At 35.2% G+C, this 25,966-nt stretch overlaps 1 protein-coding gene across 2 annotated transcripts in view; it reads right to left on the reverse strand.

Annotated features, from left to right (window-relative positions):
- Positions 1-25,966, reverse strand: part of SLC26A7 (solute carrier family 26 member 7) — a 72,714-nt gene that overhangs the window by 12,800 nt on the left and 33,948 nt on the right. For both annotated transcript variants that reach the window (XM_090282811.1, XM_090282810.1), the window contains exons 8-14: positions 24,024-24,137; positions 21,713-21,790; positions 20,047-20,142; positions 12,681-12,787; positions 8,986-9,052; positions 7,504-7,641; positions 5,745-5,793 (exon numbers count right to left, since the gene is read on the reverse strand). In XM_090282811.1, coding sequence (XP_090138937.1) covers positions 5,745-5,793; positions 7,504-7,641; positions 8,986-9,052; positions 12,681-12,787; positions 20,047-20,142; positions 21,713-21,790; positions 24,024-24,137 — 649 coding nt within the window. The remainder of the gene's footprint in view (positions 1-5,744; positions 5,794-7,503; positions 7,642-8,985; positions 9,053-12,680; positions 12,788-20,046; positions 20,143-21,712; positions 21,791-24,023; positions 24,138-25,966) is intronic.

The following is a 25,966-nucleotide window of genomic DNA, read 5'->3' on the forward strand; positions in this document are numbered from 1 at the left end:
TCTTCTTTCCTGTTCCTTTAATTAAAATATGTGCATATTTTACCCATCCAAAACAGAACAAATGAAGCAAAACAACTGTGCTATGTAGTTATGGTTAATAATTTAAGTGAGTTATTTTAACAGAAGCAATTCATGATGTCTTTAGTAAATAAAAAAGACATTTAATGGGAAAGTTATCACTTCACTCAAGTAAAACTTTAAATACAATGGAGATTTCTGAAATCTTTCCAGAAATAAGTGAAGTTTTCTTTTATACAGTATCCTTTCAGTTCTGCCATTGTACTGATCTTATGGCTATAACCATGTCTCCTAAGCTTTTAAGTAAATCAAACTGTGCAATAAAAATCACATTATCCTAGAAAAGAGTAAAGTGAATTCACAGCTAATATCCTGCATTAAGCAAAATGAGGTGAGCTTGGAGCACATGCACAGGAGACAACTAGTCTAAACCTATGTAGGATGTGGTACCTGATGGGCTTTATCTACAAGAAGCATTTCAGAAAAAAATTAACCATCAGTTGTGGGAGGGCAATTAATTCCAGACTGTGGAAGATAGCTCTTTCCTGTTGAATATTCATTAATACTTTAATTAAAAAAGTATTCATGGTTGCATAATTTAGGAGTGCTTTTCATAAACTTCAATAGGTTCTTCACAGTCTGTGACTCACTCATAATTTTTTTAAAAAAGGTATTTTCTGTTGATACCAATTAACTATTGAGAAGCAGATTTGCATCTAATTTGCCAAGAAAACAAAAAGATAAGAAATATTTAGGAAAACCCACAACACTATCTTTTGAACACATATGAACATATTATTGAGACCCTCATTGTTCATTCATTCTTTCATTCATTCATTCATTCAGTCAAGCAATTAGTCAATATAGATGTATTGGGTGCTTACAAGAGGCACTCTCCTAAGAAATGCAAGTAAAGTGGTGAACCAGAGAGATGATGGTCCCTGCCCTTGATAGATTCACAACAAAGCCAGAAACCCAGTCAATTGAATTAGTAATTTAAAGTATAAGAAGTCTGGAAAAATTAGGCAGAAAGTGATAAGGTGGTACAGGAGTGAGTGACTTGATGTGGTAGACAAAATAAAGGCCCTCCCAAATGACCATACCTAATTCTGAGGAACTGTGAATATGTTGCCTTATATGTAAAAGGACTTGCAATTTCATTAAAATAAGGCCTTGATTTGACCTTAAAATGGGGAGACTATCCTGAATTATTTAGGAGAATTGAACAGGAGGCAGGTGGGTCAGAGTCAGAGATGTGGTGATGAAGAGGAAATCAGAGAGATTTAAAAATGCTACACTGCATGTTTGAAGAGAAAGGAAGGTGCCAGGAGAAATGCAGGCAGCCCTGAGAAACTGTGAAGGGCAAGAAAATAAATGGATTTGCCTCCAGGAAAAAATTCTCCAGAAAAAAAATCAGCCCTTGATTTTCTCCTGTAAGATTTATTTCAGCCTCTGTCCTCTAAAACTATGAGAGAATAAATTTAAACCATCAAGTTTATGAAAATTTGTTACAGGAATCGTAGGAAACCAATTCACCTGGATGGAGAGTTTGCGGAGGGGAGGGTGGTGTTGAGGGTAGGGAGCTTATGTTCCACTTCGGGAATCATTATAACAGCAATCATGCCTGCTCTTTTCATCTTTAAACGTGCAGCACTGGCCATTGTGCCCAGGGATTAAGAGATGTTCAATACATAGAAGAAATATTTGCCGAATGAACCAGCACATGCATTAGTTAATACAGAAATTAAAAGAAGAATGGGATGGGAGGGCTGAGACCTGGAGGAGAATTTGAAGTTAAGCAGGTGAGAAGGTGGTGGAGATGAATCTGGAAAATCATACGAAGAGAGAAGTTGACAGAGTGCCTCTTGGTAATGGCACAACTTCACTAACATGTTTTGGGACATAACCTACGAAACATGGTAACATAAGATCTCTCCACATTTGAGCACTTTTTATTTTTTCATTCACAGAAATATGATGACTTCCATCTTATTATATACATAGCTTGTTTTATGTATTTTATTTGTTTATGTGCTCAACTACAAATCTTCCCCTTCTGTAAAGTTCGTTGAAGAGGAGTTATTTTTTGTTCTCTTTTCTCTTTCCCACTCCCTTGCTCAGCTAATATCTCTCTCTTTGCTTTAGTTACCTTCAGATCTATTCTGTGATCCCAAAATCCCACTGAATGTCTCCTGGATGACCTCCCAGTATCTTTGTTTCTTTTTTAATCCTCACCTGAAGACAAGTTCATTGATCTTAGAGAGAGGAAGGGGGGGGGGGGAGATCAGTTGCCTCCAGTACCTGCCCCAAACGGGGACTGAACCCACAACCTACGTATGAACCTGACAGGGAATCGAACCACCAACATTTTGATGTATGGGACAATGCTCCAACCAACAAAGCCACCAGCTAGGACACCTCCCAATGCCAATGTCTTAAATTCGACATCCTCCAAAATAAACATATCTTCTCTCCTAGCTACCCTCCTGGGTTCCCTATTACTCCAGTATGAGAGTGTAAAAGCTTCAAATTCATTACTTGTATTGCCCTCTCCCTTTTTCTAACTACCAAACAATGGGAGCTGTGCTCACGACATGCTGAAATCTCTTTGAAGTCTGTCCTTTCTCCCTCCAATTTCATAACACTGTTACAAAACCAGAAGACAACACTGTCACCTTTTCTTCTCTGGATTACACCCAGCCCACCCTTCTTGCTTGTGGCCTTGCAGACCACATTAAGATCACTACTCATGAATCCCTTCAACAGGGGCTCTATTTCTGCCTCTGTCCCTAACCAACTGCATGATCCAGAGCAAGTCATTAACCCTTATAGGCCTCAATGTCTTCATCAGTAAAATGGATAGTTCTCTATTACCTATTTGAAAATGAAAGTATAGTCTTTATCTATTACCTCTTTCACAACTATTAAGAAGAAGAAAGTTCACTGAAAACTGTGAAGTGCTATACAAATATTATCATTATAATTTTCATTTACTGGCCAAGTGTTCATTGGACAATAAAAGATGATGCATGGAAATGAAAAAAGCATCCTTTGCCTTAAAATCCATTTAAAAGAAAAATATGCACAAATAAAACAACTCTATAACCACATAAAGCTATATATTTGACTGAAGTGTGTAGAAGTCTCTCTGTTTTACTATTATTATGATATTCATTTCATAGCTGAAGACACTGAATTCCAAGCTGCACTTGACTGTATATTTCCCTGCATGGATCTTGTTGACTTATTTTTGTACTTCATGGGATTGCCAAGGATTCTGTCCTTTCAATTTACTTTTCTTCTCTATTACATCTTGAAGAAAGTATAAGATTTAGATTGGCAGGGAAGGGAGATGGTTATACTCAAGAGAATCCAAATAAAGACTCAGAGCCAGGAATAAACCAGTTAGATGTAGGGGTCATTAACTGATATGTCTAACCTGACAGAGGAGTCATGTACTGTCTAGTAAAAGGGAAAGCAGTTTGTGAAGATAAAAAAGAGTTTTAGTTGCCATGCTCTAGAGTGGGCACTTGAACCTTTATCATTTTTTACACAGACGAAAATAAGCATTCTTTAGAACACAAGGCAAGAGACAGAAAATTTGCCATAGGAAGTCAGAAGACCAGAGAAGCTAATGTCTGAGCCACACCCATGTTGATATTGGGCCATGCAAATGATTCATATACTTATACAATATTTATTTTTATTGTGTTATTCCATATGTCATGTATTTACTTAAAATGTATTATATACTGTTATTATAGTATGTATTTTGTTCTCATATAAACATTCCACATATTCTTATATTGTTAATAGATATTTTAGTTGTTTCCAGACTTTGGGGGAAATTACTTTAAAAAGTTACTATGAATAATCTTTATATGTTTCTAGGTACAAACACTAAAATATTATTTTTTATTGTCTTCACAAATGCAAAAATTAATAAACTCAGCTTTTTTGGTTTTTTAAGTTTGTATAAATTAAATTGGAATTTTAAAATATTTTCCTTTATCTTGCCTTTTTTCCCAACTATGTTTATAAGATTTACCTATTTTTCACTTTTGTATAACTATACCATATAATAAATATATCAAATAAAAATGCAAGTGTATAAATATATGCAGGTTATATATACTTATTATTATTTGTGTGTGTGTGTGTGAACTGTGAGCTGTTTTCAGATTTGGGCAGTTACAAACAACACTGTATGAACATTCTTATTTGTGTAACCTGCTACACAAAAGCTCTCATTTCTTTAGGATGTATAACTAGAAGTGGAATTGCTGGCCACGTGGTATGTGTGTCTTCAACTTTACATGATATTGCCAAACTATTCCCCAAGATGGTTATAACAGTTTACGCTCCCACCAGCACTGTGAGAGTCTTCTTGTGGCCCTATATCTTCACCAACCCTTAGTACTGTCCATTTTTACCAGTTATATATATAGTGTTACTTATTGTAAAATTAATTTACATTTCCCAATAATATTATGAATAATAGTGAAGTTAAACATACTTTTGTATATTTATTGGAAAAATTGAAAATGCCTCCTTTTTTGAATCACCTATTCATGTCTTTTGCCTGCTTTTCTGTTGGGCCATCTACCTTTTCACCTATTGATTTGTTGGGAAGTGCTATTCCTTTTTGTTACATCTATCTTCGTTCACTCTGGCTTACCGTTCATGCTTTATTTGGTGCTCTTGATAAAAAATCTAGTGAAGTTTAATGACCAGTGTCTTTATGCTTAATGTTTTACAGTTTTTGTATATATTCTCTTCTAAATTTATATTTTGTCTTCCACTCTTAGGCCTTTGATTCACTTGGTATTAATTTGGGCATACAGAATGGGAAAAAACGTGTAATTTCATTTATTGTAGATTCATGGTTGTCTCATCATTGTGTACTAGCAAGACTACCTTTTTCCCATTGTTTTGCGGTGTCACTTTTGTCACAAATTAACAGCAATATATGTGAGGTGTTTTTGCCCCTCTGAGTTCTACTCTGTTCTGTTGGTCTATGTTCATTTATCTATGAACCAATACATACTGCACTGATTATTAGAGTTTCATAATACATCTTGACCACTAAGAAAACAGAGTGTACCTCTTATTCATATATTTTAAGAGTCTTGCCTATTCTTGGCCATTTGAGTTTCCACGCAAAATTTAGAATGAGCTTTTCAATTGCTATTAAGCTGTCTTACTAGGATTTTAATTGGGATTCAATGTATATCTATAAATTAAGATGGGATATATTTTTGACATTGAGTATACTAAGCCATGGATATTGTATTTCCCTTTATTTATTTATAAATGCCATATATTTAAGTGTTCTGAGTATTTTTAATGCCTTGTAACAAAGTTTTACATCTTCATCTTGTGCAGGTTTATATATCTTTACATAAATTTACTTATAAGAGAGAGCAGGAGGCAAGAGTAGGAGGATGAAGACAAAGAAGAACAAGAAAAAGAAGAGAGTAGAGAAGAGGGAGAAGAGAAGAGGGAGGAGCAGAGAAAACGAAAACCAACCAGGGAAGGGAGGATAAGGACAGGAGGAGAAAGTGCGAGGAAGGAAAGGGAGGAGGGGGAGGGAGGATAAAAGTGAGGAGGAGAGAAAAAGGACAGAGGAGAGAAGCAGAGAGAGAGAAGAAGAAGGAAAAAAAGACATCATTCTCTGGTCTATATTCAAGTCAGAACACTTTATTTTTTTTAAAAAACAGACTCACCATTGCAATTGCCATTGGATAGAGAATTGAGTAATGTGTTTTGTTCACACTGAAATAAAAATAAATATAAAGAATAATAACATTAAATAAATTCATTTCTTTCCCTGAGAAGAAGTATATTCTTTTCTCCTTAGATAACTAGTCTCCAATAATTATTTTCCATAGCCTATTTTCTTCATAATGGTAAATACAACAAGCTGAAATAATAAAATGGTCATTAACTCTAAGTATAAATTTTCTCAGTAGATAATTTATGTTATCAAGTCAGACTATCTCCTTTAAAATTTTTTATGCAAGACTAAATTTCTTTTAATTTTTTATTAGGAATTTAAAAATCTCATGTGTTTTCATGTAGTATATCCAATCAGAAAGTAATCTCATTAACACAGCATTCTTTGAGTGAGAGTCACTAACCATATATTTCACATTATACAAAAGTTAACTGTCCATCTGAAGAGCCACAAAAATGCCTGAGAAACATTCTTGATTTATGGAAATGCTGAAGAATAAAAATGACTCCATGTCCTACAAACTTCATAAAATTGATAATGGATGCTTTAAAGAGACAGCATGTTATCAACCTCTCAAAAGAAAGTATTATTGTTAGTATTGTTAATTAGTTATTATTATTAATTATTACAATTGATTTATGGAGTACTTACTGTATTCTGAGGACTTTACATTAATCATTTAATCCTCAGAACAACCCTATGAAGTAACTAATCTCATTTTTGATAGAAAATTTTAAAATTTCTAAGTTTGGGAAGGTTAAATAACTTGACCAAAATCACAAAGATAGTAAGAACCTGGGTTAATGCCTGAACTCATGCCTTTATATCCCAAACCTCATGCTCCAAACTGCTCAATTACACTATTTTTCCCTTGAAATCAGTTTTCATCTTGGAGGCTGACTCCAGAACATCTAACTATTTTCCTTTCTAAATACCCAGTGGTGCAGAATGTATATTTTAAGTCTGGGTCCAATTGTTACCAAATAATTCCCACTAGGTTATTTTACATCATGCGGCTGGTGGTGACTAAGTTTGATAGCCCAATAAAATGGACTCGCTCCTGAAAGACACTCAATGATGTGAGTTTCCTTTCACTAGTCTTAAAAGTACCTATCTGAAATTTTCCATGTGGAATAATTTTGAATAATTTATGTAAATATTCCAACCACAAGGAGGTACAAAATGATCCCAACACTCCTGAAGTATAGACTGCACTTAGAGATTTCCTTCCAAAGGGTACATTAGGGAAAGGGGAAGGCAGAGTATAACTTGACACTGGAGAAGCCTGACAAATGCTATCTCATCCATGTAGTCGAGGTTAATCAACATCAACAGGGATAAATCATGTTGGTAGTATGTACCTTCAATATAATGTTATGAAAATGGCACTTCACACCTCTAATTTTCTTTCCAAAATTTATATTCTCTGTCTTACAGAGAGAAGACCACCAGACAAATCCAATAGAGGGAAATTTTATAAAACACCTGACCGGACCTACTCAAAACTGTCAAAGTCATCCATAAAGGAAAGTGTGAGAAACCATCACAGCAAAAAGGAACCTAAGAAGACAGGACAAGTAAATGTAATGTGATATTCTAGATGGAATCCTGGAACAACAGAAAAAGGACATTAGGTAAAACTAAGAAAATAAGAATAAAGCATGGACTTCAATTAATTGGTACATTTCTTAGTATCATGATTTCAGGTTGCCTGTATTATGACGCTGTAACCATGAACATGGTCCTACCTTGCTGATATCATCAAGTGGCTGGTTGCTGGCATTTTCTTTTTGGATTACATTCATTAGATCAGTATGAAACTTCTTTGCATTCAGGAAAACAAGTGGTTTGTTTATTAAGATAATTTTCACCTGTTTCAGGGTTTCCTTTTAGAGAATAAAAAGATCAGATTCAGAGAACTGAATAAAATAAAAAAGGATAACTATCCAATAAATCTCAGTCTTACAAGTCCAAATGTCACTCCATCATGGAAGCAATCTCTTAGCTAACATTTTTATTATTAAAATATATTTGGAGAAGTTAATATACTATCATATTTCTTAGGGGAAATATCTACTTTCTCTTCACTAAGAAACATTAATAACCATGAGATAAGTCTGAAGCTTTTCAGAAAATGGCTCTTATCCTTACTTACAGGGTTTTTGGGCCTAGAATATCCAGAGTACCAGGAAGGTTACTCCTTCCAAAAGTATCTTTCCCACTCTAAATAGAATTTAAAATTTTATTTACTTAACCATGAGAATTTAAAAAAAACAAAAATATGTCCTAAAGGTTCAAACTGGCAGTCATTAACCTCCTAATGACATAGCTTTCCTTTGGCTCATGTATTACCTTACAAGTGACTGATAGTCCCAGTGCAAGAAACCTAGAGGTTGTATCAGGAATTTAATTTCACTTTGGGCAGGCCTAGGCCCTGCATGGCCAAGATGTAGGTAAGACATACAGAAAAAGAGAAGGAAAAGTTTCAATTTGAAAGGTATCTGCTTTGGCTATTTGCCCAGGTCTTTCAGGCAGCAACTGATGATATGCAACTGAAACTGTCCACTTCATGACCTTTGGGGCATGGGTCAGACCTAGAAATTGAGAAGATGGTATGTTCTGTGAGATTATAACACCATACCAACTAAATAAAGCATTACAATAGTCCCTCTCTATATCACAGTTCACTTATCGCAGCCTCACTGTATCATGAGATTTTTAAAAATATTACATTTAATTATTTATCGCAGATTTTTAGTTATGTTGCAGGATTTTTCAGTACTGTATACATATGTTGTTAAAGTTACGTAGGTTTAAGAGTGTAGAATAAATGTAAGGTTCCTACTTCACAAGGGGGTCTAGAATGTAATACCCGCAATAAGTGAGGGAATACTGTACTCTTTCAGGCTTCAGTATTTACCTAGAAGAGACACAGAGAACAGTGAAGCATCTAAGCAGAGAAAGAGAGATAGAAGAAATATTAAGTATGTGAATCTTCCTTCATTCCTTCATCTTCAACATTCCTTCAACTTTAATTTGGCATGGACTTTAGGTTAGTTTGACTGTCTTATGGAACTTCGTAATGAAAAAGAGGTTTCCAAAAGCCTGAATTAATCTAGACTATGATTCTAATATGAACTGTAGTTCTATGAACCCTGTTATTGCCTTATTCAAATGCTAATACAAGTTTTGCTGTAGTTGTTCCATTGACTTGTTGCATGTCAACTTACGCCATCCATTTCTGTCTTCACTTTAAATTCCATTTCTTTCATGTTTTTTATAATCAGTGTCTTTGCTCTAGAATTAAGATAAGTGGAAAATAAAATACCATTTCATAATTACTACATTAATCACGAAGAAGTAAAAATGATGCCTTAACAACAGAAACATCTAAAATGGTTTAGATCTCATAGCACATTTGTTAATAAAACACGTAAATCTGTATTTCTCTGGGATCCTCAGGAAGAAAGGATAACAACAGAGACATCTACGTAGGGACTTATAAATGTAACTTACCTAATCTGGGCGCCCAGCTACCATGTATCCAAGCTACAAGAGGTGTATTGACAAAAGTAGTGAGAAAGAAGATTAAAGAGCATATAGAATTTGAGATAAATTGTGTTTTAGGTGAAAGAAAGTAAAGAGGGAATCAATAGCAAAATAGGACCAGACAATGGTGAATCTACAGAGATACAGTCTATAAAGATAAAATGTATAGAGATAAAACCTAAAATTTTTCAAGGATATATTATTTTAGCCATGACTGGTGTGGCTCAATGTGCTGGGCATTGTCCTGTAAACTGAAGGGTTGTTGGTTTGGTTCCCAGTTGTGGCACATGCCTAGGTTTCTGGCCAGGTCCTTAGTTGGGAACATGTGAGGAGTAACCAATTGATTGATGTTTTTCTCAAATATCAGTGTTTCTCTCCTTCTCTTTCCCCTTCCTTCCCCTCTCTCTATAAATTAATACATTTTTTTTAAAAAGAATATATTATTTCAGGATTCCAAGATGGAAGTGGGATAGGTGAAAATTACACTCATCTCCTCCCAAGATCAAACTGGAATTACAACTCAACTATAGAAAAAAATCAACCTGAGTAACCAACTGAAGACTAGGTGAACAGAAGACTTATAATCAAAGATCTACAGAAGCCACACTGAGACTGGCAAGAAGAGGGCAAGATGTGAAAAGGATGATCCCATACCCACATGTGGTGGCTGAGAATCCAGAGGCATATCTCAGCTATAAAGGTCCCTCCTTAGGAGTGTGGGATCTTAACTTCATGCTAAAATCACCAGCCCAGAGCACTAGAACCAGGAAGAAGATCCTACATAGCATCTGGCTATGAAAATCAACAGGAAGAGACAAGAATTTTCTAGAAGACCAGGTACCCTATTAAAGGCCAGTGCAAAGAATCTTGTTTTCAGTCACCCACCCTGGGCCCCAGCAGAGGGGGACAACCTGCAGTGGACTGGGGTTGCATAAGAAAAGACTGGATTATTTGGCTCCAGGGAGAGAGCTACGGGCACAGCTGCCAATGTTCCTGTGCTAGATTTCTCTCCCATTCTGCTGACAGATAACATCTCTATTTAGGGAAAACTCCTAAGCTCATTTTATGAGGTTAGCATTATACTAATTCTAGAACCAGATAAAGACACTAGGAAGAGAGTAAAATATATGTCAATATCCCTAATAAACATAGATGCAAAAAAATCCTCAACAAAAATATTAGCAAACTGAATTCAGCGAAACATTAAAAAGATGATACACTATGGTCATGTGCAATTTATTTCTGGAATATCAGGATGATTCAAGAGTCACAAATTAATTAATGTGATAGACTACATTAAAAAATGAAGGATAAAACTCCTATGATCATATCAAGAGCTGCAGACAAAGCAATTGACAAAATCCAGCACCCATATATGATAAAAACTCTTAACAAAGTGGGATTAGAGGCAACATACCCCTGCATAATAAAGGCTATATATAGTACACTTCAGCTATCATTATACTTATTGGAGTAAAACTAAAAGCATTTTCCTTAAGATCAAGAACAAGACAGGAATGTCCACAAGAGGGTATTACGCTAAGTGAAATATGTCATTCAGAGAAAGACAAACACATTATTTCACTGATGTGTAAACTAAAGAACAAAATAAACAAGCAAACAAAACAGAAAGAGACTCATAGATATAAAAACAGTAATATACAAAGAACAGATGAGGTTGCCAGAGGGAAGGAGGGTTGGGTGATTGAGTGAAAAAGGTGAAGGAATTAAAAAGAACAAATTAAGAGTTACAGAAGAATCATGGAGCTTTCCAGTCAACATGCAGGCATATGTAAACACAGCTCTCCTCACAGAACCACATCAAAATTACAACTGAACTACTGAACACCAGTTCCTAAAACTATAGAAATCAAGGTGAATGGAAGTCCAACAACTATGGAATTAAAGAAACCACATCCATCCAGACTGGTAGGAGGGGCAGAGATGCGCAAACACTGACTAGGGCGGTCCCTGGTGGATAAAAAATTAGGAGGGATATCTTAGGAGTGAGGAGTCCCAGCCCCCCACCAGGCCCCCCAGCCCAGGGTTCCAGTGCCAAGAAGATAAGTCTCCATAATTTCTGGCTGCAAAACCCAGTGAGGACTGAGTTAGTGGAAGAAACTCTGGACTCCCAAGCAGTTCCTCTTAAAGAACGCACACATGGGCTTACTCAGACTCACTCCCTCTGAGCTCCAAGCACAGGGTAGCAGCTTGAAAGGACCAGTGGCATACAGGGAGAATTACGCCTACCTCCTCCCAAGACCAAACTGGAATTACAACTCAACTATAGAAAAAATCAACCTGAGTCACCAACTGCAGACTAGGTGACCAGAGGACTTATAACCAAAGATCCACAGAAGCCACACTGAGACTGGCAGGAAGAGGGCAAGATGTGAAAAGGGTGATCCCGTACCCACATGTGGTGGCTGGAGGAACGGAAGTGTCTGGCAACAAGCCGAGAGCTAGGGGACAGCTTCCTCCCAGACAAAGGCAGAGAGAGGACTTCGTTTCCCTGCTCAACCCTCCCCACACGTGTTCAATGGACATGAACAAAGTTGTGGGGACTGCCTGTGGGACTGGGAGTGCAGTGTGGAGGGGGGAATGGGGAAAAATTGGGACAACTGTAATAGCATAGTCAATACAATATAATTTTTTTAAAAAATCATGGAGATATAAAGTAAAGCATAGAGAATATATTTAATAATAATATTATAACTATGTATGATGCCAGATGGATACTGAAAATATTGGGAAGGAGAATTTTGTATATATAGCTGTCTAACCACTCTTCTGTACACCTGAAACTAACACAAATATTATTAAATATAAAATGTAACAAAAAATTAGAGAAGAGAACATATTATTTCACAGAGAATTTCAAGGTAAAAATAAGTGAATAAAACCACTATCAGATGGAAAACAGAAATAGAACTGCTCACAGATGTTCAGTAAAAACACAAAAAGAGGAGAATATGTTCTTCAGTAAATTAGAGAAAAATATATAGATATGGCTTCTGAAAAATTAAATCTGTTAAAGTTGTTTAATTTTCTAAATGATTAAATTGTTATATGGTTTGTGTCTCATTGTATACTATATCTTTTTACTTAATTAAAAATACCTCTGTGATACAATGTATGGCAATGGAATTACTTTTTTACTTCAACAGATTTGATATAGTCTATTTTATAGTGCTGACAAAATATTTCTACATACTATATGTAGATAGAACCTTTTCTTTTTATTTCTCCGATGTTCTGATACCAAATAAAACATGAGATTGTAGTATGATGTAATCCACAGAAATAAAAGTAACTGGTAACACCATATACTTTGCTGCTATGCCATAGGAAACAGAACATTTAAATAAGATCTTACCTTGAGAAGCGAGCAATCACAATAGCTATGGTGCAGACAACACCAAATAGCAGTCCCACGTTGGCAGCAAAACATATTGTAAATACATATGTACTGACCCATATGCCCTGAAAAAGACACAAAGAAAAAAAAATATGGGTCCTTCAGTATTCTCGCCTTTCTCATGATTGCTAAAGTCTGCACAATTTTATTCTACAACATTCCTGTGACCAAATCACTCAGTAAGAAAGTATTATTAAGATGTGATCAATAGAAGCCCAGGAAAATCCTGGCCCCATCAGACTTTCAGGAACAGAGGTAAGGGAAAGGCCCATTCATTTATTTCTAGACACTGCCAATACTTAGTTCAATCCCCAGCAAACACTTCATTTATCTGTAAATGGTTAATGTGTATGGTTTAAAAGCATGCCATAATTTCCCATTGTTTTCTCATTTAATGTAATATTATTATAAGCAATTGTGTGCAGTTTTTTGGTCATTCCCAACAATAATCTGTTTTCTAGGATTGCTATAAAAAGAACTAATGTAGTTTATTGTTCCACAAGACTCTTAACATTAAAATGACTGAATCTAACAACATGACCAAAGCCACTTTTAGATCAACCGCTCCAAAGACCGTTATTACTTTATCTGTAAGGGACTGCTTTTTTTTAATTGTGAAAGCTAAAACATCAGGGCCCACTTAGTTCTTGGGAATATTTCAAAAGATTGCAATAAAAGGCTATTTCTCCTTTAGCTGGAATTCCAAAATTACTGCAGTTTTGTCCAACACCTAAAATTAAAATTTGTGAAAAGATATTGCATTAAAGTTGGTATTTCTAAGTTTATTTCTGGTAAAAGTAATATTTTTAACAGCAAAATAATCTGTGGAATACACAAAATCCTGCATTTATCAAATAGTAAACCAACAAAATCTCTAAAATCTCTTTTCCCCAAAATTAACTGCATCACTTTACCTATGCATACAATTCTAGGTTGGCATCTTTCTATCCCAATAGTTGTATTATCACTTTAAAATATCTCTCCACAACATAATTCAATACCATATGCAAATGAAAGAATTAGAAACATCTTTAATCTAAAAAGAGTGAAGATATTTTTCAGGGTGGGGGATGGGTTTTTTTTCACATAAGTTTGAAACAAATATTTCTAAAGGGCTTTTTTTTTTTTTGCCTGAAATGCTTTTCCTTTGTGTTATCTATCTACACTGAGCTTGAGTGGTTTCTTAATGATGGCCTATTTCAAAAAGCTAAGCCCTTGGAAGCAAATAGAGGGATTTTTATTTGTAAAATTCCATTTGAGATAAAAGAAACAAACATTCTGGAGTAAAAGAGAAAAAATGTTTTAAGTGCTCTCATGTTAAGTGTTCACCTAAAATATAATGTTCATAAAATATAATGTTAAATGAGCACTTATTATTACATCATCCTCAGCCGGTCATCTAATAGGTTAGACACTGAGATGTTTTTCCTCTGTTCAGGTGAATAGATAGCCATTTGAATATTTTATTTGTGCACAATATGTCTTTTTCTTTCCTAATGTATTACACAATCTATATCATATAAAAAATAAAGTTGCAAGTTTTTGATCATTACCACAACTTGCCATGATTGTTCTGTTTCTCATTTATTCCCTAATGCTGACTTAATCTGCCTGGTGTAGCAAAAACTTTCTAAATCCAATTTCTCCTGGCCAACCTGCATAATTTAACAGAGCATAGGAAACTGAGGACCCTGGTCTCCACCATCCTGAAAACCAGAGCCTGGAGGCCATGATTCTTCAGAGCACCAACAATTTTGGTACCATCTGGTTCTATTTTTAAAGCATATTTACTCTCCCACGACATCATCTGTTGTGAGCCAGGCTTATAATGCTTAGTTATTTCCCAGGGCTACATTTATAGCTTTGAAAAAATATCAGATGGAAATTAATAACATAGACCAGTAATTTGGTTAGAACAAGTGCCAGCACTGTCCCGTAATAATTCCTATTAGAGACCCAAATGCTGGTTGTCACAGTCATAAGGAATTGGTTAGCTCCTGGGCACTTATTCTTTTCATTATGTGTTCTTACTTGATCCTTTTCCTATTTTGAACTCACAGGCCCTAAACACAATCTAACCCCAAAGCTGACCTCGAATTGAGGACACATAAACCCTTGCTTCTTAAAGAAAATGCATCAATGTAAAGCATAATACAGCAGCTACTCCATCACCTTATCTCTCCCTGAGCCATCTGTTAGCCTGTTTTGATGACTGATCCATATTATTAAATTTCTGAAGATCTGACTTCTATCTCTGGTGTTCAGTTGCTCAAATTCAGTTCTGCGCTCAGTCAGGCATCTACTTTGGATCCCTATTTTCTCATTACCTCAAAGAGAGTTCTGATCTATAACTTAAAGTGAAACCATTATTAAATGGTAAAAAAGTTAAAGGTATAAACATTTCTGATTTTTCATGTGATAACTGCTTACCTGATTTTTTAAACATGTAACCTTCAATTTTCACACAAATACACATATCTTTGGTAATTTTACTTACATATTTTAGATTTATTCTATTTATAGAGTAATCTAGACACAGTCTGACTACTGAATAATATCTTATTCCACAAAAGTCTGTGTAATATTTTCACTATAAATGCTACACCCAAATCATATGCCAGTAATCCATAGGTTCTCACTGTTGAGTTCCTTATCATCTAGAAGATGCTTTTCCTCTTCAACTATTGGAGGCCCTTGTCAAGCTAAACTCAATGTCACATTTAATCATAATGCATTTGTGCACCTGCTATATATTCATGTTACCTTTTCAACCTAACTTTTTGCCCAAACTACACTGTCTACTTCAAATGTTCAACTATTAACCTATATAGGACACTACCAATTCCAAGCTATTAAACCATTTTTTTTAAACTACCAAATATCTTCAAACTTAATATGTCCAAGTGCAAACTCATTAACTTGAGCATCAAATCGTCCCTCTCTCCAATGTTCTCTTTCAGTTATGACACAAATATTCTTCAAGACACTGTAACCAGAAATCTTGAAAGCATATTTTACTATTTCTACCTTTTCATCTACTTGTCCAAGCATTTCCCAAGTTTTATCACTTATTAATTTAAAAAATCTCCAACCATAGCCTTTCTTCAATTTGTTGGTAATATTCTACTTCACACTTCGCTTTTCTAGACTACTCTGAGAGCCTCCTACTTATCTATCTGCTTTTACACTCAGCATTATAAACCATTTGCCACACAACTGTCAAAATTACCTTTCTAAGGTTAGATTTAAATATCATATTTAGATGGCCTATTAAATGCATTTTTACTCTCCTCTCCTCTATTAAAAATCCACCAAAACCAGTTTTTTTTAAAAATGAATACATAGAGAGGAAAATCCAGCTTCAGTGGAACGAGAGTATGGTCACAATCCCTAACTATAAAATATGGTTTAGACTTGCCAAATATTGTGAAATTTGGAAGATATCAAGAAGGTCACTGGAAGTGAACAAATTTACCATCAAAGTTCAATTAATTCTAGATTTATCTATGAATGTCACAGTTTTGAAAAAAAAATAAACTATATAATAATCTTGTGATAAGGGCTTTTTGCAATGGTGGGCCACTAGAAAAGAAGGAAATGTACTCATATGTTATCTATTTGATACCACAGAAAGAACAGCAGTAAGGTGTAATATCATTTGTATCACTTACAACCAAGCTTCTTAACCAAAGGAGACTGATAGAAATGAAACAAGGTAAAGAACTGAGAGGAGACAGCAAATGTCAGATCACCACAGAGCCTGTGATTTGGGAGGCTTTGTTATAGCTAGGAACAAATCTTCAGATTACATACCTAAGTCAGAGCTTTGGGCTGCTCCACCTCACTTCCCTCCTGTCCTCCCCACATTATTTTTCAGCAACTAGCTACATCCACTAAAAATACATTATAATCATAAAGGAATCAGCAAAGGACTTATTTATAGAAATGAGGAAATTAAGAATATAATAAAACTAAGACAGAGTATAGGTTTAGGCATTAATAGGCAATATAATTTTGAGGGGGGTAACCCTCAAAAATAGATGTGAAGAGCCAAAGAAGAAAAACTATATTTAGAAAATACACAGGAGATAGAAAAGAGACAGGAAGAATTTTGGAAAGAAATTAAACAGAAATAAAACCATTACAGAGATAAAAGCCATATTTAAAGCTAAAAGAAATGGGATAGTCACAACCAGAAATACATAATCAGAGCTACAATGACTAGTCCAGAGAAACCACACACACACACACACACACACACACACACACACACACACATCCCAAAATAATCATGGAAAAATGTACATATATGATGAAAAGCAAAATCAAATTGACAAATATATAATTTATGAATAGAAAAGAACATGCAGATTTGAAAAAATATGGAAAGATATATTAGAAAAAATCTGTATATAACCTGATTCTGAAGTCAAAAGGATATGTCACTTTTATAGAAATTTGATCATGGGTATTCAACTGAAAGAAATACTCTGATAATATGACCAAACTTCATGGGCAAGAAAGAACCTCACTGAGTACCCCTTTAGAGAAACAAACATAAAATAACAAAAAATCATATTGATATGTGATTTATCTGCATTATCTTTCAAGGCCTGAAGAAAATACCAAGTCTAAAATGTCCCGAGGGAAAGCATTTTAGACTCAGCAAAATATTTTCTTCTAGTATAAAAAGAAAACTGGTAGATATTTTCACCCTGCAAAAGCTCAAGGAATATAAACATGAATCTTCTTGGCAAGCTACTGAGTAATGACATACAGAAAACAAAGAGATGAATGGAAACAAGTCAGGATTGAGAACCCATATTAAAAAGAAAAGACTAAAGGTAACCACTAAATGCATTTAAACAATGCTCTATGTTCTATAACTCAAGAAATACAGCAGTCCCTCGCAATACTGCGGTTCACTTATCGTGGCCTCACTGTATCATGGGATTTTTAAAAATATTATATTTATTTATCGTGGATTTTTCGCTATATTGCAGGATTTTGCAGTACTGTATATGTATGTTGTTAAAGTTATATAGCTTTAAGAGTGTAGAATAAATGTTAGGTTCCTACTTTGTGGGGGGGTCTGGAACATAATAACCACAATAAGTGAGGGAATACTATAATATTGTCTTTAACCAGTGAGGTTACCAACTGGAAACTTAGAAGTCATTGCAGAATGCTGCACTTTATATGATGAATTGGTGGTGAGAGCTAACTAATGTAATATTTTTAATATTTTTCAAATCTATTCCTCCTCTTGAACCTCATGGTCTCAGTTTTGGTTCAAGCCTTCCTCATTTGTTTCTGAATTACTAAAACAATGTTCCAATTGCTACATACTTCATCAGGTCCAGCCATCTTCCTCAAGTGACCTTTCTAATACATAAATCTTATCCCTATTTCCCTTTTCAGTGATGCCTCACTGTCTTGAGGGTGAAGTCTAGTCTTCTTTGCAGGATATGAGCAGCCTTTCTCAGTCCAACCCATTCTTAAGTTTTCCAACTCCATCTGTTTCCACTCCCACCTTCATACAGTATGTTCTACCCACATTTCCTGAAAGAAACCTCTTCTAACATCTCTCCCCTTCAAATATGGTAATATGCTCCCTCTTAAGCAATTAATGAGTTCCCTAGAAATGCCTTTATCATAGGATTAGCAAATAGCTTGTTAATTAAGTTTGCATCTTTTCATTTCTCTACTCCCTTGTGCTACCTCATATATTCGGCAGCCGTCCGTCTCGAGAGACGATGGTGTAGCTTCTTAAGAGTCTATCTGCACCGCCGAGAATGGCTGTGCAGTCCGACTCGGGAGTGACACGGTATCTGTCTCCTCCCGTGTTGAATCGACATCTTGTGATGACGCTGGAGTGTCCTCTCCAGTGAAGCTGAAGCTACAGAGCCTGGGCAGGGTGATATGGAGGGTCTGCTGTTGCCCATGCAGCAGACCCCCCCTCTCTTCGCAGCTGAAGGGTCCAAGGGAAAGACGGAGTCAATACAGCTTGGCTTCAGGTGCGCCGCAGGAGTTGCCGGTGTTGACTACAACGTCAAACCGCCTTAGGGACTCCGGCTCCGGATTTTCTGTCGGGGTTTACTCCCTTAGCCTTTCCCCTGAAGAGGTATGCCGCAAGGCAGCGGAGGTTTTTTGGAGTCAGAGTTTTCCTTCTCTGATGTGCCCTGATATATATATACCTCATATATATCACCTTTAAAAAGTCACAGTCCTCCATTAGCCTAATTTTGGCCTATTTGTTTGCCTACAAAATACTGTTCATTCAAATCTCAGTTCACATTTCAGCTCTGCTGTGAGAGTCTTTCATATTAACCCAGTCCAAATTAAATGCCCCAGCCTCTATTTTCCCCCAGCACTAAGCCTGTACTTTTGTTTCTAAGACACATTGTAGTATGCCTTGTGTAAATTAGTGTTTCCGTGTCTCCTCCCTGCACAAGTAATTCTTTCTTCATCTTTGCATTACCCATGGCACTCAACATTATATTTTTGTAGGAACTCAGTAATATTGAGCCTTAGGAGGAGTATTATGAAAGTAGGCACCCACATAAAGAATCCCCAAAATCTCTCAGAGGAAAGAATCTGAAGGGGTGGGGATACACAGATAATTGCATTTATAGTGAATGTCATAATAGAGCCAAACAGAGGGTACTCAGGAAATATCATACTTCACCCATATTGCAGAGGAAAAGAATTCTGGATATTCTTTCAAAGACACATTTCTCTGGATGGAATAAGTATATTAAATATTTCTGTTAGTAGAAGCCATACGTTATTATTGTTTAGTATAATTTAATCTGTTCTTGGCAATATCCTATTAACAATGACCCTCTCAAAGTAATCCATTTAGAGCACAATTCATGAAACTTTTTGTATTTAGAATGAATATGGCCACTATTAAGATTTTCACCTTATAATACTTTGGCATACATGTCTTAGCAATTAAGGCTGATTTTTCACACATGTAATAAATTGTCATATTTCTATTAGTGTGCACTTCCTTGGTAAGTTTTACTGCCAAAATTAATTCATAACAGAAATTAGGAACCCACTCAAGTTAGTTAGCATTTCTTTAAATGTTCTCAAACAGCACATCAATCAAAATTTGACAAAGTTCCATGTCTGTTTCTTATAAAGACATTTTACATTTTAATGTATTTATTAAGATTTTGAAAAAATTAATGGTAGTTTGTAAAGTGTAGAAATCTCAAATGACTAAAACTACTTCCTGCAAATGAAAGTGTTAAAATTTCTTTCGTTACATGTGTTTAAGCCAAAGAAGAAAAATTTAGGTTAAATTTCTACTTACCCAATCAATTTTATCCACATTCCAATATTTTTTTAGATCCCGAAACTGTATGAGCATTCCCTTCAGTCCTACAACAATAATACTTGCAAGAACACACTACGAATAAGAAATAGATTGATGAAAAAGAAACATAATATTTTAATCACAATTTGAAAGAGCCAAGGTATTTTTACTTTTTTGTTTGTTTTTAAAAAGTACTTACTAGAAAAAAGCAATCACCATTTAGAAGCATAACATAGTATTTATGTTGTTTAGAACTAACTTATTATTGTATTTTAGGAATATAATATCAAATCTAGAAAATCATAGGGTAAAATTTATGTCACCCTAAAGAATTAGAAGAAGGAAAAAGAAAAGTAATGAATGATAAAGGTGGATGTTATAATGCTGACTGTCCTCTTAACTTTATAATAATTATTCACCACCATTCATTTGAAATTTGTTGCAAAATTATCATGTATTTCTTTATAATTGACCTGAGTAGCAATGATCTAGTTTCACCTAAAGATAGAACTCTCTTGAAATGTGAACTTGATTATTGAAAAATCCTCTAGGAGAAATGATATACCATATTTTTCGTACTATAAGACGCACCTGACCATAAGATGCACTTAGGCTTAGAGGCGGAAAACAAGGAAAAAAATATTCTGAACCAAATGGTATACTAAAATATTTAATAAAATATAACAGAATAATATTTCAACCATGTAAAGTGAACAGCAGCCAATGGCAGTATTAAGAACCATCATCACTGTCACTGACAAATGAAGAGAGACTTTAAGGTTCAAGTACTCTTCTAGTTTTCTGGGAACCCCAAGAACTCATCATCACTAGTGTCAGAATTTATGAAGCTCAGTTGCTCACAATCACTGATATCACTTTCTTTGCTATCTTCATACTGACTAGATGCCCTGAGATCCAGCAGTAAAGTGGGACATTTAAGCATCCCCAGGGGTTTCACATGGGCCCACCACTTCCTCTTCTAACAGCTGTCGCCACCTCTGACAGATCAGGTAATATACATCACGGTCTGTGATGTGATATTTGTTCCATAACATGCATAGACATTTTCCCCCCACTTCTGGGGGAAAAGAAGTGCATCTTATGGAGTGAAAAATACGGTAATCTCACTATATGAATGAAGAATTAGAACAAGAAAGGACTGACAGTGTCTCTGGTTCTCTGAAAACCAGAATCTTACTTGTAACTTTGGTGCCTCAGGCTTATGAAAGACAAGGTGAACCACTGGTACTATTGTTCTGAGTCACTTTTTATAAGAATGTATCAAAGGTCGCAAGATGTATCTTGTTCCCTACTTTCTTGCCCAGAACACACTGTCTAACAGTAGGAGTTGTGATAGAATTCTTCCAAAGTCTATTTTCTATAACCGACATTGCTTAGTTCCATCCTCCAAATGAACACACAAAAAATCTAATTCCACTATGCCATTTTTATACAAGAGCCTAAGAATTAGAAAACTCCTCTTCTTCCCCTACCAAATGTGGCCTTTTTTCCAACTCTCCTCCATTCAACCATTACTTATGTCACACCAATGACATATGGATCATTAATGATTACGGAAGCTACTCTTTTAAGAAATTTTAATATATAGTTATTCTCATTAAAAGTAATTTAAAAAGTAGGTCATGAAAAAGCACTACTATACCATTGGCAGCCAATAAAGCAAAGGTCCTACTGCATAAATGACTGTCAGGATGAATATGCAAGATATCAGACAAGCCACCTGTAAAATACAAGACAGATAAAAAACAAAACCTTGAACTTTCTTATTATTCCAAAGTTATGGGGGAGAATGTAATTCTTAATTCATCTAGAAAAAAACAATATGTTGGCACATGATTATTAATTTACGTAGACCATCATTATCTGTATTTTGCAGCTGAAAGAAATCAAACATGACATTTGAAAAGCTGATGTGGTATAATTAAGTCAGTGATGACAGAAAAGCAACTCATGCAAAAAATTTTTAAAAATAGGACACTATCACCTTTATTTCACATCACAGCAATAGCTTTTTGTTGTTGTTGTTGTTTAATAGTGAAAGCTACATTTTAATTAAAAGTCCTTTAGCCTATTGTTTGGCTTGACTCCCCTCCTCACTTCCAAGGGTGTTATTTGAGTAACTCTGTGTGAAACAGACTAATTTTATTAATTGTGAAAAGTGATTAGTATCATCTTCTAAGCAGCTCAACCTGCTGACAAAAGGTGATCCAAATAACCTAACTCTTAGCTATGCTGCACTTAATGGAAAACCTGATTTCACATGAACAAATGTTCATGACTTAATAGAAACAGTTGGCAAAACTGTCAGACCAACAAGAGTAAAGGGGGACAGGACCACAAAGATGCCTAGAATATCACTGTGGAGAAATCAAAGGGAATCAGTTTCTATTAGAATGGCTAACATTAAAAATAAATATATAAATAAGCAAGTAACCAATCAATATTAAGGGCTAGCAAGAATTCAGAACAACTAGCGTTCTCAGACATTGCTGAGATAACATTTTGGCAGTTTCTTATGAAGTTATATGTACATTTACCATACATCCCAGAATTATTAAAGAGAGATATTGTATGCTCATGATACAATATAAAGACGATGTATTTATAAAACCTACATAATTTTAACTTACGCTACTACAATAAACTAATTAAAAATAAGTAAATAACTATATCATACATTAAACATTCAAATTTAGATAGCAAGCATTTGAGAGAATAGTTTTCAAAAAAATGTTTATGCCAATAAACATGATAAACCTATGCTTGAAATCACTAACTGCATAAAAAACGAATGAAATTATCATGTAAAATGAGGGTAAATAAGGATTTCACATCTTAGCTAATAAGTTGTGAAATTATTTTTCAAAATATTATACATTCAGATTTTTTTTCTGCTTTCCCTCTGCTCCATTAATTAGTATTCACCAATAATTTCATTAGTTTTATGCTATATTTTAATATCTATTCACCATCTTTCTCCTGCCATTTGCTCTTCAAGATCAAGAACCATATCCTTTTCAAATTTATTCTTTTAACCCTCCCCCCCAAAAAAATACTTACTATAAGCTAGACTCCTAAAATGTTTGAAGTATCACATAAAATATTTTATAAATTCTTAGGCAATTTCAATTTTAAGTAAATGTTATTTGTTTTAATAAAGGTTAGGAGATAACTTTAATTTCTATATTAACCCATAAATGAATTGTGTATAGAACAGTGGTTAACAGCGCAAGGTTTGGAGTAAATTTAGCTGGGTTAACATCCTAGCTCTGCCAATCCTTAACTGTGACCTAGATAATTAACTTGAACCTTTTTTTCTTCAACTTCATCATTTAGAAACAGAGGATAATAATCATACTTTCTTCAGAGTTGCCTAAAGGGTTAAATGAGTTTATCTGAATAGAAAGTATGACATGAAAAGCCTGGCATGCCACTGTGATCATCACAGATTATCTTCATTGTCATCATTGTCATCTAACTAGCACCCAGCATAATATTTGGCATATAGCAGACACTCAAATGTTGAGTTGACTTGAGTTTCTAAAAATATATAATAATTGTTTCTTTAACCTCAAATATGCACAAACATCTTATTAGTTATTTAAATACTTGTACATTTACTCATGTGGAAATTTCAATGTCAATGACTAATTTTGCATATAATTGATTTCATTTTCTTTAAAGGAAGTGAAAAAAATGGAAAAATTTCAAATTTGTTAGTTTAGCAAAAAGCAAAATCAGAAGCCCTACTCGAGAGAGCTCTGGTTCAAAGGTTGCCAGCAGTAAAGCTTAGTACAAGAAAGAGAAGGGAGACAGAACACCTCGAAACTAGTTGGAAAAAAATCAAAGAAGTAAAAATATTTTCTGGACTTTAGATAGAAGCCCACTCTTCTGCCCTCTCCCAGGAGAGGAGAGGCTGGGCAGCTCCTTCATCCCTGCTAGATGGGAGTTACCTGGGTCTTAGCTCCTGTGCTGTAGAGGCCTACAGTCCTTCCCGTGGCTGCAGCACTTGGTATGCAGAAGAAAAATGAAGAAATCACATTGCTGAGGCCATGAGCCAAAAGTTCCTGTGAGATTGATAATATGAGAATATCTCATTTCTTAATAACAATCAGCTTTTACAGACCACAGGTACAACCTGTCAAACAGTGAGACTTGTTTATATTCAATTTCTGTTCTCTCCACTGGTTGTGATTTAACCATTGTAAACAAACTAACAAACAAAACAGCAAGCATTTACTGATTAGATGAGTCAGAAACTCTTCTAAGCACATTACTCATTTAATCCTCATACCAACCTTACAGGGAAGTACAGGATATTTATTGTCTCTGTTGTCAATTTCTCCCTTATTGTTAAGTCACTATAAACAGGGCTTTTGTTCCCACCATTTCATGCCCTTCACAAAGCTAAATCCAATGGGTAATTCTGACCTTACTTGGCCTAAAAGCAGCATTTGACACAATTGTTTACTTTCTCCTCCTCATAGGCTCATGGTAGGTCCTTCTAGGACCTCACATCTTCCTGGTTTCCTGGCCACCACTTCTCAATTTCCTTTGTGGTTCCTTTTCCTCCAGCCAATCACAAATATTTGACTACTTCCCTATCTATATCTTAGCTACCCAACTACACATTATCAATTCCCAAATTTATATCTCTAGCCTGGACTACAGTTCTTAACTTCAGACTCATACAGCCAGCCTGTTACTCAGTCACGTCCCCTTGGGTGGCTAACAGGCATCCCAAACTGAATCAGGCTATTGCTCTCCACCACCACCCCCAACCTGGTCCTCTCAAGTTCTTCTCCAGCTCAAGTAGCAAATGCTTGGGCCAAAAGCTTTACAGATATGGTCATCTGCCTCATAATGTTTCAGTCGATGACAGGCCACATACAATTAGTGATCCCATAAAATTGCAATAGAGATGAAAATTCTTATCACTTAGTGGCATCTGTAGCCATTATAATATTATAGTGCAAGATAAAACTCACATGTCTGTGATAATGCTGGTAGAAATAAACCTAAGGCACTGTCAGCTCTATAAAGTATTCATATACAATTATGTACGGTATGTAATACCTGATAATGATAATAAATGACTACATTCCTGGTTTATGTATTTACTAAATTATACCTTTGATTGTTATTTTAAACTATATTCTTTTTAGTTATTAAAAAGATTTTGCTGTAAAACCACATGCCCTGTTGCACTGGGAGCAGCCTCATATGTCTCGTATTGATCACATCTCTTGATTATATCATTTTTTCTAGTGCTTGATTTAATCTCGTTTTATTTTGCACAGGAATGTGCTACACAGGTTTGTAGCCTAGGAGCAATAGGCTACATCATATAGTGGAGGTGTATAGTAGGTTACACCATTTAGCTTTGTGTAATAGAACTCTGTGATGTTTGAAAAATGACAAAATAGCCTAATGACATATTTCTCAATATGCATCCCCATCGTTAAGTAGCACATGATGCTATTTTTGACTCCTTCCCTTTTTCCCAGATGGCAACTACAGCCAATGCAGAATCTTCCCACCTCCTTTCTCCTCCATTGCTACATCCTGGTACAAGTCATCAGATTTCACCTGAATTTTTGTAAAACAACTCCTACTGTTTTTCTGCCTTTCCTGTTACCAGTAAACAGCAGAGAGAAATAGCCCTGCCCTTACAGAACTGGTATTCTAGTGAGTGAATGCTGACAGTAAACAGGATGAATATGTTAAGTAAAAAAGAAGAGGGAGTGAAAAACATGGAGCTTAGGATTTTAGCTTACCAATGAAGGCTACCCTGAGAAGGGAACATTTAAATAAGTGCAGAGTGTAGGTATCTGGGGAAACAGTTTCTGGAAAAGGGAAGAGCAAGTGCAAATGTCCTGAGCCAGAATCATGACTA

Source organism: Furipterus horrens, unplaced genomic scaffold, assembly GCF_987537825.1.
Source record: "Furipterus horrens unplaced genomic scaffold, mFurHor1.1.pri manual_scaffold_7, whole genome shotgun sequence".
NCBI classification, from domain to species: domain Eukaryota; kingdom Metazoa; phylum Chordata; class Mammalia; order Chiroptera; family Furipteridae; genus Furipterus; species Furipterus horrens.